We start from the raw sequence: 12,392 nt of genomic DNA on the forward strand, positions 1-12,392 counted from the left end.
TCGTCATGTTCAATTTTTTGGTCAACTATGCCTGTTGAAAATTTGATGGCGGGGAACACATAAGACTTCAAAGGCATCGTGCAAACGTTCTTTACGCGCTGCGGCAACTTTGATCTTGGTTCATTTGCATAGCGCTGCGTGCGCGTAGCTTTGCCGAGTGATCTCTTCCTCAATAATACCTCCATGATCAAACATTCAAAAGAATGACCAAACAAACTCACAAATTGTTTAAAATATTTTTTAAAAAAAGAATTCTGACTGACAGTCTCAAATAAGTCAATAAATTTAACCTAAGTATAATACTTTTCCGCTAGTGTACGATGCATGCTCTACTAATTACTTTATAAGTCAATCACCGTCTTTTAATGTTAGTTTTGATAACCAACTGTTGTAGCAGTCATCGGTTGCTCTAGTGATATGATCAGTATATTATGTGCGTATTTACATTTAGCTGTGCATGTGCTGAGGACTCGGCGGCCTCCCTGCCTACCTGGCCATGGACCTACACCTAATATCATTCCTTAAATCTTTATTAAAATAGGTCTAGAATATTCCTGTTAAATGTTCAGTTTCTTTAGTTTATGAGGGTCCATTGATTCAATGAATTCCTTAATTGTTCATACTTAATATTGAATTTGAAGTAACTTTCTTCGGGTTATAATTAACCTTGTTTTATAAAAGTCTTCAATTACAATTCAACTTTCATCGCGGTGCACGATATCTTTGCAGTGATGCAAAAATTGGGTATTTTATTTGCACACGAACCTACTGTAAACAAATCAAGTCAAGCATCCACTATGTGAGAAATTATTGGACTGTGGGGGATAGGCAGATAACATTGGGAGTTGCAGTGATGACGTAACGATTGACTTATAATGTAAATTTTTGTCAATTTACTGTATACTGTATAATTTGAAAAGTGTATTTGGTTATTGACATTTTTGTGACTGTGCTTGTGGTATGGAAAGCTTATCATCATCTTTAATCATCTCCAATCTTCGTTTCACTTGCAGGTACTCTCAGCGTGGAAGCCATCTTCCAAGATCGAGACCAGTTTGCCCAGTTGGTACGTGAAGTGGCCGCGCCAGATGTCGGCCGTATGGGAATCGAGATCTTGAGTTTCACCATCAAAGATGTTTTTGACCGCGTCGACTACTTGGATTCCCTCGGAAAAGCGCAGACCGCTGTTGTCAAAAGAGATGCAGATATCGGTGTGGCTGAAGCTCACAGAGATGCCGGTATTAGAGTAAGTTTCAAACAATGTTTTTCATTTTTACCATCATTTTATTCTTCGTGTTTGTTTCTTCATCATGTGTTGATCTATATCATCATTTGTTTTTTTTTAAGGCAATGGCTACGGTTATCCAGTCTTGAACCAATTCCTAATCACATTGTCTTTAGTTGTTTTCTAAAATGCCTACTGTATTAGTCTCATTGATTGCCTTCAGTTGATTTTTTTATACTTTGCATTATTTTTGTATCATATTTTTCTATTAATTTTAAAGAAATATAAATAAAACAAATATATAGTAAGTGAAATTAATGCAAAGGTTAAATGTAAAGTTTAAATATACAATAGACATGTTTTGATCTGACCTCATCGTATCACTATCAGTATGATGTTCTGATCTGCTTTTAACAAATGTGTGTATTATTAATATACTGTAGTAACATTATGTTTTGGCAAGTTGCCATATTTTGGCCATTTCAAATCATGTATTACATCCTGGAGTGATATTGCATTGATATAATTGCTTGTTCAAAGATATTTTCCCAAGCTGTATAGAGGACTACCTTAAAGTCATACTTTGTATTTTCTGACTAACTTTACAAAAAAGAGTTGATATACTCATCTTATAAACCAGTCGGTTATTGGCATAAATTTTGACTTTATGCTGTTGTGCAGTTTTTGATTGAATATCTAAGTTATCCCATAATTAAATAAGCATTATTAATCTGGTTTACTGTAACTGTTTACCAGATTTCTTACTTCCTAAGAATAGATTTCGATCAACAGCCTGATTGTGTGCCCTCTCATAAATTAGTTTGTACCTAACCAGTAGTGCCTACTATATATTTGTCACAGATAGACCTATTGCGAAATTGGAGGAAAATTCTTGTGTGTTTATTTGTTGCCGTCCCTACACTTATTCATGTTTACTGTATTAATGTTCATATTGCGATATTGGCATAGCTACTCTATCAAGCTTTACTTTGTTAATTTTGCAGGAAGCAGAATGCGAGAAAGCGATGTTGGACGAGAAATATGATGCCGACACAAAGATTGCCGACTCTAACCGACAGTTTCAAATGTTGAAGGCAGGTTACGAAAGGGAAGTAAATTCTAAGGTAGGTTTATGTCCTTTTTGACCAGTTATTTGAAAAAAAAGAAAAAGCATGACATGGTAAATTATGCCCATGATATTTGGTTTATCTTACATTTAAGGTATGCTATTTATGATAAAAAATCTTGGAAACAATTATAACATACAGTTTAAAAGGATAAATTAAAGTATCCACTTCCACTGAAGACAAATGGTTTAAAAAGATTTTAATTACTTTAATAAAGACTTTTACTACAAAAATATTAAATTCTGTGCCAGCTACTTTAAGGCAAAAACAAAAATATTGGAAAAATATTATGCCTCTATTATTGTTAGCAATGAAAATTTATTGTTTTTCTTTCTAATTAATCTTCAAGCAAATGCTAATAACTAAATACTAAAGTATGCAAAATAATTAATTCAAATATTGAATTTTTAACACAGTATCAATGACAGGTAAAGTCAAATGATTGATGTTTATCAGTTCACTTTATTAAACAGGAGAAAATTATAATTTGTTGGCCAAAGGTCATAATCTTATAGCATTATATATTTGCAAGCTTATGTTGTGAGAAAATGCATAATGTTTATTCTGGTGATGTGTTTAAGACAAAAAAAAACCCCCAGTAAAAACCACTTTTAATATTGGTTGTGAAAACCATTTTCTGAGTTGACAAGAAGCTCAATTCTAGAGTGGCAGTCTTTTTTGCGGTTTTGGCACAAGTGAGGCGATGGCAGTTGCGCTTTCTGTGTTCTCTGTCATATTTTCTCGTAGTTTCTCTTTACTTTCCTTTCTGCATTCATAATACATCTTGTTCGCCATAGTCTTCCGATTTAATTACACCTTCTCCCACTCAGCTTTATCATATCACGTTTACATACATATTTGAATCTGATGTCTGGTCGTCTAATTGCTTTTCTACTCAATTATAATAACATCATTATAACAGTGCATATTGAGTACACTGTACACTAGAGTGACATAACGGTGCTCAAATATTGATAAACGTTATCGTTAAGGAATTGCACTGGGATTGATTTGGCTCGATAAATATTTTATTGACCTCATTTGAATTGGAACCCAAGAAACAGATAACTGAATTCATGAATTTTCCATCTGCCAGAATGCTGAGGCCCAGTTGGCGTATGAACTACAAGCAGCAAAAGAAAAGCAGAAGATTCGTAGTGAGGAGATTGAAATTGAGGTCGTAGAACGGCGAAAGCTGATCGACATTGAATCGCGTGAGATCCAGAGGAAAGAGAAGGAATTGATTGCGACAATCAAGCGACCAGCTGAAGCGGAATCATACAGAGTAGAAACGATAGCTGATGGTATGAGGTAAGCCATGAGCGATCGGTAATACTGTAAAACCCATATTGAAGTTTAACAAATTTTAAAAAGGTTTAAAATATATCAAATGATTCCATATAAACTGCAATGCTACACATATATTAACAATTATTATTATTCTTCAGAACTCATACCGTGTTGGCAGCAAGAGCTGATGCAGAGAAGATCAAGATGTTGGGGGCAGCAGAGGCATCAGCGATTGAAGCTACAGGTAAAGCAGAGGCTGAACGCATGAGAATGAAGGCTGCTGCCTACAAGCAATATGGAGACGCTGCTATGATGAGCCTAGTACTCGACTCCCTACCCAAGGTACAACAAAAAATGAAAAAACTTCTTTATATTCCGTCTCATCCAACAGTACAATGACAGAATGAATAAATATATTAAAAATTACACCAATAGTACATAAGTACAATAAAAAGATATCTGATCAGTTATTTACAGTTCATTCAAGAATTGATTCAAATTTAAGTTGAAGTTTTAAATTCCAGGTTCTGATAGAAAGGTGTATTTTCTGTGGCATAAAAAAAGTGTATAATAATGTTTAAAGTACTACATAGTTTTTACTGGTTTAATTCTAGTCCTACATTTTGTTTAATTCCAGTCTTATTCTATGTACCAAACACGATTTCTGTAGTCTTTATAAAAGCATTTATAACTTATCAAATGAATGTCATACATAAACCATCACATGTTTATAGTTTCAACCGATTATTAATTACGCTTTTGTTGCTTTTACCAGATTGCTGCTGAGGTTGCTGCCCCATTGGCCAAGACTGATGAAATTGTGTTGCTGGGAGATGATCGCACAACAACTGAAGTGACCAAGTTGCTCAGTCAATTACCCCCGGCTGTCAAGGCATTGACAGGAAGTGATATCAGCAAAGTAAGTGCTTCATGTTTGATATTATTAATACAAAAATCCTATGTGAGAGTCTGGCGTGTTCATTTCAGTCACGCATTCATTGTCTGTATTGTATTTTGGAGTACTTCACACCCGATTACAAGACGATGTGTTCTTGTGATAATTGTGTATACAATTCATTGTAATGGCAGAACGTTAATATGTAAATTATGCTTAGCGCTACTGACAGCCAATCATAGGATGGAAATCACAGCATGTTTACATTTTAGAATCAAATGATATTGTCATGTGTTCATATTGACTTCATGTATAGAAAATATTTGTATAATATGCGTATATTGCTTAATACTACCTTACAGTTAATCATAGGATAGCTAATTCAGGATGTTGACATATTTCAAATCAAATCGGATTAAAGTGGTAGTCCTGTGTGTTCATATCATTTTTGGTCGTTGAGCATTATGTAAATGATGTTATGCACTACCTCGCAGCCAACCACTGATTGATATCGCCAGAAATTTAAATTTGAATAGTCTGTGAATTATGAATTAATACGGAGCCCAACTACAGTACAACTTTTTACTGTAATTTTTTCAATTGAGGCCTCACCATCCCAAAACCAGTAATACTGTCACTATGTTAAACTGCGTACTTAGTATAAGAATGTGCCAGTATTGTATAATTCAGTACAGAGAAGCTGTAAAACTTTTACTCATAACTTTGGAAACAGTAAATCGATTCCCGTAAATAAACCTATCATTTTAAAGCTTATGATGTGAAAAATATAAATATAGTAAAAAGTAAATTTTCGAACATTTTGGTCACTGACGGTGGTTTGGAATGGCAAGCCTCAATTAGTTATATATGTATCAATATTTTAATAATTTTTGGAAAGTAGACACTGACTTATATTAATTCACTATACTGATACTAAGTTATTTTTTTTTACATTGCTATTCCACAGTTGCTGCAAAAGATTCCAGGAGCCCACTAATCATAGCAGCTACTCTCAACCATAGGGAGTAAAAACACCAGTCAGTGAGTGACAAGCAATCATGTAGTCATGTCTTGTAGAAAACCTGTATGTTAATCTTGTTTATCCATTATAGAATACATTTCAGCAGCATTAGTAAACATATCGGTATGTATATTTCATATTTTTATATCTACAGGGTTTATCACCTTGGAGTTGAACAACGTATGAGTGGGTGGGTAGGGTTTAGCGATGATTGTTAACAGGCAGTCATGTGTCCTAACTTGGGTATACATGAAAAACATTATAGTGCAATTGCGTAGGAAAAGATAATGTTATGGTTGCAAAAACAACCACCCACTGTTATCGTTAGAAGTAAATGGCTAGGAAAGGCAATACGATTGTTCAAAATAGTGACTATTTACTTACCTTAGCGTTCTCCTTGGATTGTATGCTTTGAAATTTAAGTGATCCTTCATAAACCTTAGCTGGCCGTAACATCGCAGCGTAGTTTGTGGGTCGAAAACCATCATGCATACCTAACCATGCCGTAGATGTGCAGGGGCCTAGACCTAACATTTGTCGAAAAATTTGAATCTTTGTGGCCAGCATTAGCAAAATATTAAGGCAAAATTCTTCAGTTTAATTTCCAATCAATGTGCTATAGTTTACTGGGAATTATGATGATCTCTACAGCAGTAAACAAGGGATAGCCGTGATAGAAATCTTCATGTAAAGCACCGCTGTGTCAGTGGATTGTTTTTATCAAACACCCAAGTTAGGTCATATGACGCCCATCGCTAAATCCCTAATGTTAATGGTGTTAGATCCATTATCCTGTTAAAGTTAACTATACTGATGCACTATGTAATGTTGCATTTACTGTATATGGATCTGCTATCCTGTTAACAGGATCCGCACTGATACAGCATAACACAGTTCAATTACTCTAATGGTATACATTCTATTCCTTAATTTTCCTCTATAAATTATATAATCTAATCCTTAGTTTTACATACATATTAGTGTTCTCTAAGTTGAAACATTTTTACCATTAAATTTGTCCATAAAAATTCAGCTATGCATACAGTGTAAAGGTGTTAACACTTTTTTGAATGGGGTTTAATGACTTGTTGAAAAAACAACACCACATACAGTCGTAGACTAGGCATAGACTGAAATATTGTTTATTTATTGTAAGAAGGTCAGCCTAGACTACCTAGGAGTAATCAGTGGTTTTTTTTAAATATATTTTACAATACACAAAATGTTTATCAGTTGGCCGGTTATTTTTACTGGTAAAATTGATGGCTAAAATGGCTTCAGGAGAACACTGCATATTCAATCCTATGATTACACAAAGTTGTAGGTATTAGGAAGTGAAATACCTCCACCCTCTTCCCAGCCTTTGAACAGTCATAACCTTTTGCATGGCTCTCTATATTACTATATATTGTTTCATCTCAGGAACATACCAAATCTGAAGCAGTTGTAATAGCACTCAGCATTTTCTACTTTAGTACATTAATGTAATATGCAAATTTTGGTATTCAAGTTCCCCTGGTAAAAAGTCACAATATTGCATAATTCTTTCTAAAAGTTGCCTTTCTATTTTAGGTGGAGCAGGTTTAAGAATTTTGTTTAATATGTAATTAAGAATCCATTTAGTCTGTCATTTTAATATATAGAATTTTCAGTAGAGTGACCACCCCTTTTAGATAAATGGAACAACCCTCATCTTGAGTAAATGTTAGATCAATATTGTATATTTGTTGCCAGTATTTGATTGGTAAAAGACTTGATTAGCATTTCATGTAATGAATTATGTTATTGATTAATTCAGTGACTGGTGTATACTAGAACCTATAAATATGCATAATTACATGAGTTAGTATTTATATTTGGTTTGTTCGAAAAATAACAAATAATTGTAATATGTAGCACTTTATCTATTTGAGACAATTTTTTTAAACTAAATTCATCTGTTTTGAGATATTTAATAATAGAATTTAGCATATTGTTATCTCAGTTATAAAGTGGCGTAACTTCTATGAGCCCTCACTGACAGAAGCCTCTGTCCCTGGAACGAAGCTTCCTGAATGTTAATCAGCATGTTTTTGCCAAGACCATGGGCCCCAATTCAGCTAAGCTAAGTTGTATTGAATTTATCATTGTTGTCATAATCATTGTAAGCTTTTTTCTTAGTCTGGAGCCTCACTTTTTATTCTTTGATTTAGTGATTTTGAAGATGACTTCAAAATTCCTAGTTTTCAATTGATGTGATTGGTAATTATCTAGTTATAAATATGAGGTAATGGGATAATTATAATTTTACTCTATATTGTAAAATGATAATACTGTACCCAGTGTAGGCCTCATGTCTTGTTATACTGTATAATCAATGTCTATAATATAGTATCAATAGATTAACTAGTCAAAATTCTTTGCATTTAATTCTTTGTGTTTTAGCTTTGATTCATTTAAGTATAATAATTTAATATACAGTAATTCAATGAGTTTTGATAATAGTGATTGGATGTGTTCTTAGAAAACATTTTTTTTTTTTTTTTTAAATTGCAAAACTAAAAGATGTTATGAAAGTGAGGAGCATCATTATCATCAACTTCAGTGTGCTAATGTATGCATTCCAGGACTATGACATCCTTTTGTCTGTTTTCCACACTAATTTTTGGCACAGCAAACTAAACTGGATGTGTGCAGAGGAAGTCAAAAATTTATTACAAATTTAATCAAGTCAAATTATAAACAGAATCATTCTGGTCTCCGAACAACTTGAAACAACATTGTACAGCTTGATCTTTTCACAAGGGTCGGTACAGTAGTTGTAAGCAAATCTCCAAAAATAATTTACTGGTTTTAAAACTATATGAATTTGGAAACGAATATGACAAATTGTATTGTAAACAGTGTTAAACCGCCCACCAATTTCATTAATTTAGTTGACATCCCCCTCCTTAAAACAAAAGGATATTTATGAATGATAATATCATTAATGGACACTGCTACGGTATGTCATACCTTGTGGAAAATACTCATAAGAAGTGAATCGGTGTATAAAAACATTTTAGTTTTGATTTGACAGTGGTTTAATACAGTTGGTGTTTATGAACCAAAGAGATCATTATTGTGTTTGAACACTTTTAGAAACAAAACTTTTCATGTGGTATGCAATGCTTGGATTTTTATATTCCAATTTTAATGTTGTTTATTGCTGGGATGTATGGTTATTCTTATTTTTTATTGTTTTAAAAGTTAATATTACTCTATAACTAATGAATTGTAATAATATCCATGGTTTTGCAACAATTTTGAAACATCCAATTCAGTGACTATAAAATATATAATGTGACAATATATAAAACGTGACAGTATTGTTTTCAAGTAAATGAGGTTATTTTGCGATTGAACAAAATTATTTACAATGCAATTAATTATACTTTTATTTGTTGAAAATATAGATTAATGCATATAAAAACATTGCAGTTTTGTGCAAAAAAAAAGAACAATTTGATAATTAATATGAAGTACAAAATTGAAAGTGGAAAGGGGTATATGTGTTTTATCATGTCATATTCTTTATATAAGATTTTTTTAAAGGCATTAATATGATGTATAAGTTAACATTATAATATGAAATAAACAAACAATAATGATGGATCTTTAGTTATACATATGAAATTTTATTTTTGACTACACCAAATGGACAATTTCTTTTGCTGCATAATTTCTTAAAAGCTTTACAACACTGTAACTATGGATGAGGTATACAAGTTGTGTTTTATTATAAGCAGTTTTTTGTCAATGTACCCTACAACATTTTGAAAAGCAAACATTGATTAAGTCCATCTTCGATAATTTCAATTTTTTTTTTATTGACATCCAAAAGGATAGATAAACAATGTACTGAAACTAAGGCCTTTACAGAGAAGCTGTTTATTTAATTAAACAAAATATCCTAGTTGAAAATATTACTGAATTGATAAAGCGGTGAGAGGATTTGGAAAAAAGATTTCATTTTGAATATTAGGTAGTATTTTGCAAGTAATTGTGCATTTTAATCATATTGAGAATTGTATATACTTCCAGTTTTATTTGTATCTTTGGCATAATAAAAGCCATCTTCTTGTACAGAGTTCCAGAAACATTTTTCTGTTATTCATTTTGTCTTTGGATTTACAATCATGTTTATAAAAATCACTACATATTCATTCCCAAAACCAAAACTAATAATTTTAAAATGTAGAATGTATTGATATTTCAGATATTGTGTGAATTATGGAAGCATTTTATTCAATCAATTTCAATGACAATTCAATGTGTATCCCTAAATGAACCATTTCAAGTTATTATCTGCATTAACATTATTAAGGATTTATTTTGATATTAGTATTGATTTTCTAATAATGTGCATTAGTTATATTATTGTATTATTTTTTATATAATGGCACTATGGTGCCTTTGTGTTTATTTTGTCCTGGAATGCACTGACCTTAATCTTCTTCCAAGGGCTAAATTAATACAATGTATAGGTTCCTATTAAATTTGACTATCCACTAATGTGATAAGTTGGATGATAACTGATCAAGAGTTATCTAACTTTGCTATGATATTAGTAGCACGCTTGTTACAAACAACTCCTGATATAGTAGTCTATCAATATCATACCCATTGTCTGTAATATATTAATTTTTATGCAGCCAAAAAACTTATCCACCCACCCATCCGTCAGGTGAATAACTGATTTCTATTTACTGATAATGATTCTTAAGTAGAGGTATTCTTCTTTGATGTTTAATTGGATTATTGAGATAAGATTCTGGCAAAAACTGGTTCACCAACACAACTGAATGCCCTTTTAAAGGGTTTTCTGGTAAATGGGATAGTAACAGCATGGTGTGCTCTTATGACATCAGGGGTCCCAACCCAAGTTGAAACAATAATAATAATAATAATAGTAATAATAGTATAGTTTTATATAGCGCACATATCCATCTATGTGGACTAGGAACTCGACCAATGACTTTCTTCGCCCCCAAGGGTCCCTTCGTGTCTGTGCTACCCGGTAACCCAGTACCAGCAACTCTCGTCGTCCACCACAGGGGCTGTCTGTTCCAGTACACCGGGGTAACCCCCTACTCGTCTCGAAGGATGTACTGGGTTCTTATACACATCTAGATGAGTATAAGAGACAGTGTATACACTGGGCCTACGGTTTATAGTCCTTATCCGAGAAGACTTGTTCTACCACCAGAACCATAGGCGAGCGTGCCGTTCGAACCAGCGCCGATATTATGGCTATAGCTTGCGGCGTCCCTGCTAACCGCCAGGCCATTCAACAAGTCAATTCCGGGAGCAGTTGTGGCGCCAATGGCCCGGAAATATACTTTGAATATGATTTTCTTTTTCTCCACATTTTTTTTATTTAAAAAAAAAATTGGTGGGGGGGGGGGGGGCTTCCCTGATTCTGCCACTGATCTGGTTACTGAGCTTTCATAACATTTTAATTTATTTTGCTGCTCATTGTGATACACATTGGCACTGACTTCCGTGAGACAATTAATAATAAAGCAGTGAAAACATGCAAATAGCGGGAGATGACTTAATTTCTTGGAGAGTCTTACTTGCGTGCGGGATGTCTTCCCGATTTCAAGGAGACTCGCGCATGTTTTCCGGGAGACTTGGGACCCCTGGCATCATCATCATTATTTAATGGTGAGGGTGATGTGACACTTGTATAGCCCATAATACAAAAAATAGCTTATGTGCTTTACATCACAAAAAAAATATATAAATAAATGGCACAACAAAATGCAGAATATCAGAGGGATGACAGCCACCAGCCTAGTGCACTCACTACTACCATAGAGAAAATAGAACAGATGGGATACACATTTGCCCTGCTACAGACAGCAGGGTGCTTTAAAGGATGGCCATATGTTTATGCTGAGAAAAGAGTTTTTAAATATTTTTAGATGGTTAATATTAATAACTTAATACCCTGAAATCTTGAATAGAAGCCCAGGGCTTCTGTTTTTTTGTTTTTTTTGTTTTTTGTTTTTATTTGCCTCTTTTTGAAATGGGCTTCTTTTCGACACTACTTTTGTAATGTAAAGAGGTGGGGGGGGGGGCTTTTTTTCAAAATGAATGCTGTAAATTTTTGGAAATCATTATTATAAAACAATAAATAGGGCCACTGTTACATGTCTGTATTATGGAGTGTATTACTAGCACCAAGCATGTTTTTAAAGTTATTTTGATTGAAATTCATGTACAGAGTCTGCACTATACTATCTCGAAAATAAGACCATGATGGGCTTATTTTTTAGGCTACATTTGCAAATTAAAGAGGGGGCTTCAATTCAAGATGAGCTTCTCAAGATTAAGCCCATTGAGCTTCTATTCGAGGTTTTACGGTGCTCAGGAAGACTGAATGTGCAGTTTTCAGTATTTTTTTACTATAAAACTTGCAAAAAAACAATGCATAAACATTCTTGGTATCAAGAAAACATTTCCGTTTTTTACAGTACTTTTTAAGTTGAGTGCTTTCACATCAGAACACACCTAGACAAAAAGAAAGGGGTTTTTTTTAAATTTTTAATTGGGACTTCTGAAATATGGAAAATTTTGACGGGCCTTTCTAAAACACTTGATCCATCTGGGACGTTCTGGTATACATTAATATACCTTGAACAATGTGAAAAGGTTTTGTTTGTTTATTGGTTTTAAAGGTAGGAGAAAAGCCCATAACTCACAGCTTCTTTGTGGTGGATTATGTATGGGCATGATTCTGTGACTACTAGCAGTGGTAGATCCAGAAATTTAAAATAGAGGGGGCCCAGAGAGGGACTTTCACAGATG

At 33.4% G+C, this 12,392-nt stretch overlaps 1 protein-coding gene across 1 annotated transcript in view; it reads left to right on the forward strand.

The window, feature by feature from the left end:
• LOC117114077 (flotillin-2-like) overlaps positions 1 to 9,676 on the forward strand; it is an 18,146-nt gene extending 8,470 nt beyond the window's left edge. The window contains exons 4-9 of the mRNA XM_033257617.1: positions 1,014 to 1,246; positions 2,230 to 2,349; positions 3,449 to 3,663; positions 3,801 to 3,984; positions 4,418 to 4,561; positions 5,505 to 9,676. Coding sequence (XP_033113508.1) covers positions 1,014 to 1,246; positions 2,230 to 2,349; positions 3,449 to 3,663; positions 3,801 to 3,984; positions 4,418 to 4,561; positions 5,505 to 5,534 — 926 coding nt within the window. The 3' untranslated portion in view covers positions 5,535 to 9,676. The remainder of the gene's footprint in view (positions 1 to 1,013; positions 1,247 to 2,229; positions 2,350 to 3,448; positions 3,664 to 3,800; positions 3,985 to 4,417; positions 4,562 to 5,504) is intronic.
• The last annotated feature ends 2,716 nt before the right edge of the window (positions 9,677 to 12,392 follow it).

This window comes from Anneissia japonica, unplaced genomic scaffold, assembly GCF_011630105.1.
Source record: "Anneissia japonica isolate Jap-2015-1 unplaced genomic scaffold, ASM1163010v1 scaffold288030_len866700_cov218, whole genome shotgun sequence".
NCBI classification, from domain to species: Eukaryota; Metazoa; Echinodermata; class Crinoidea; order Comatulida; family Comatulidae; genus Anneissia; species Anneissia japonica.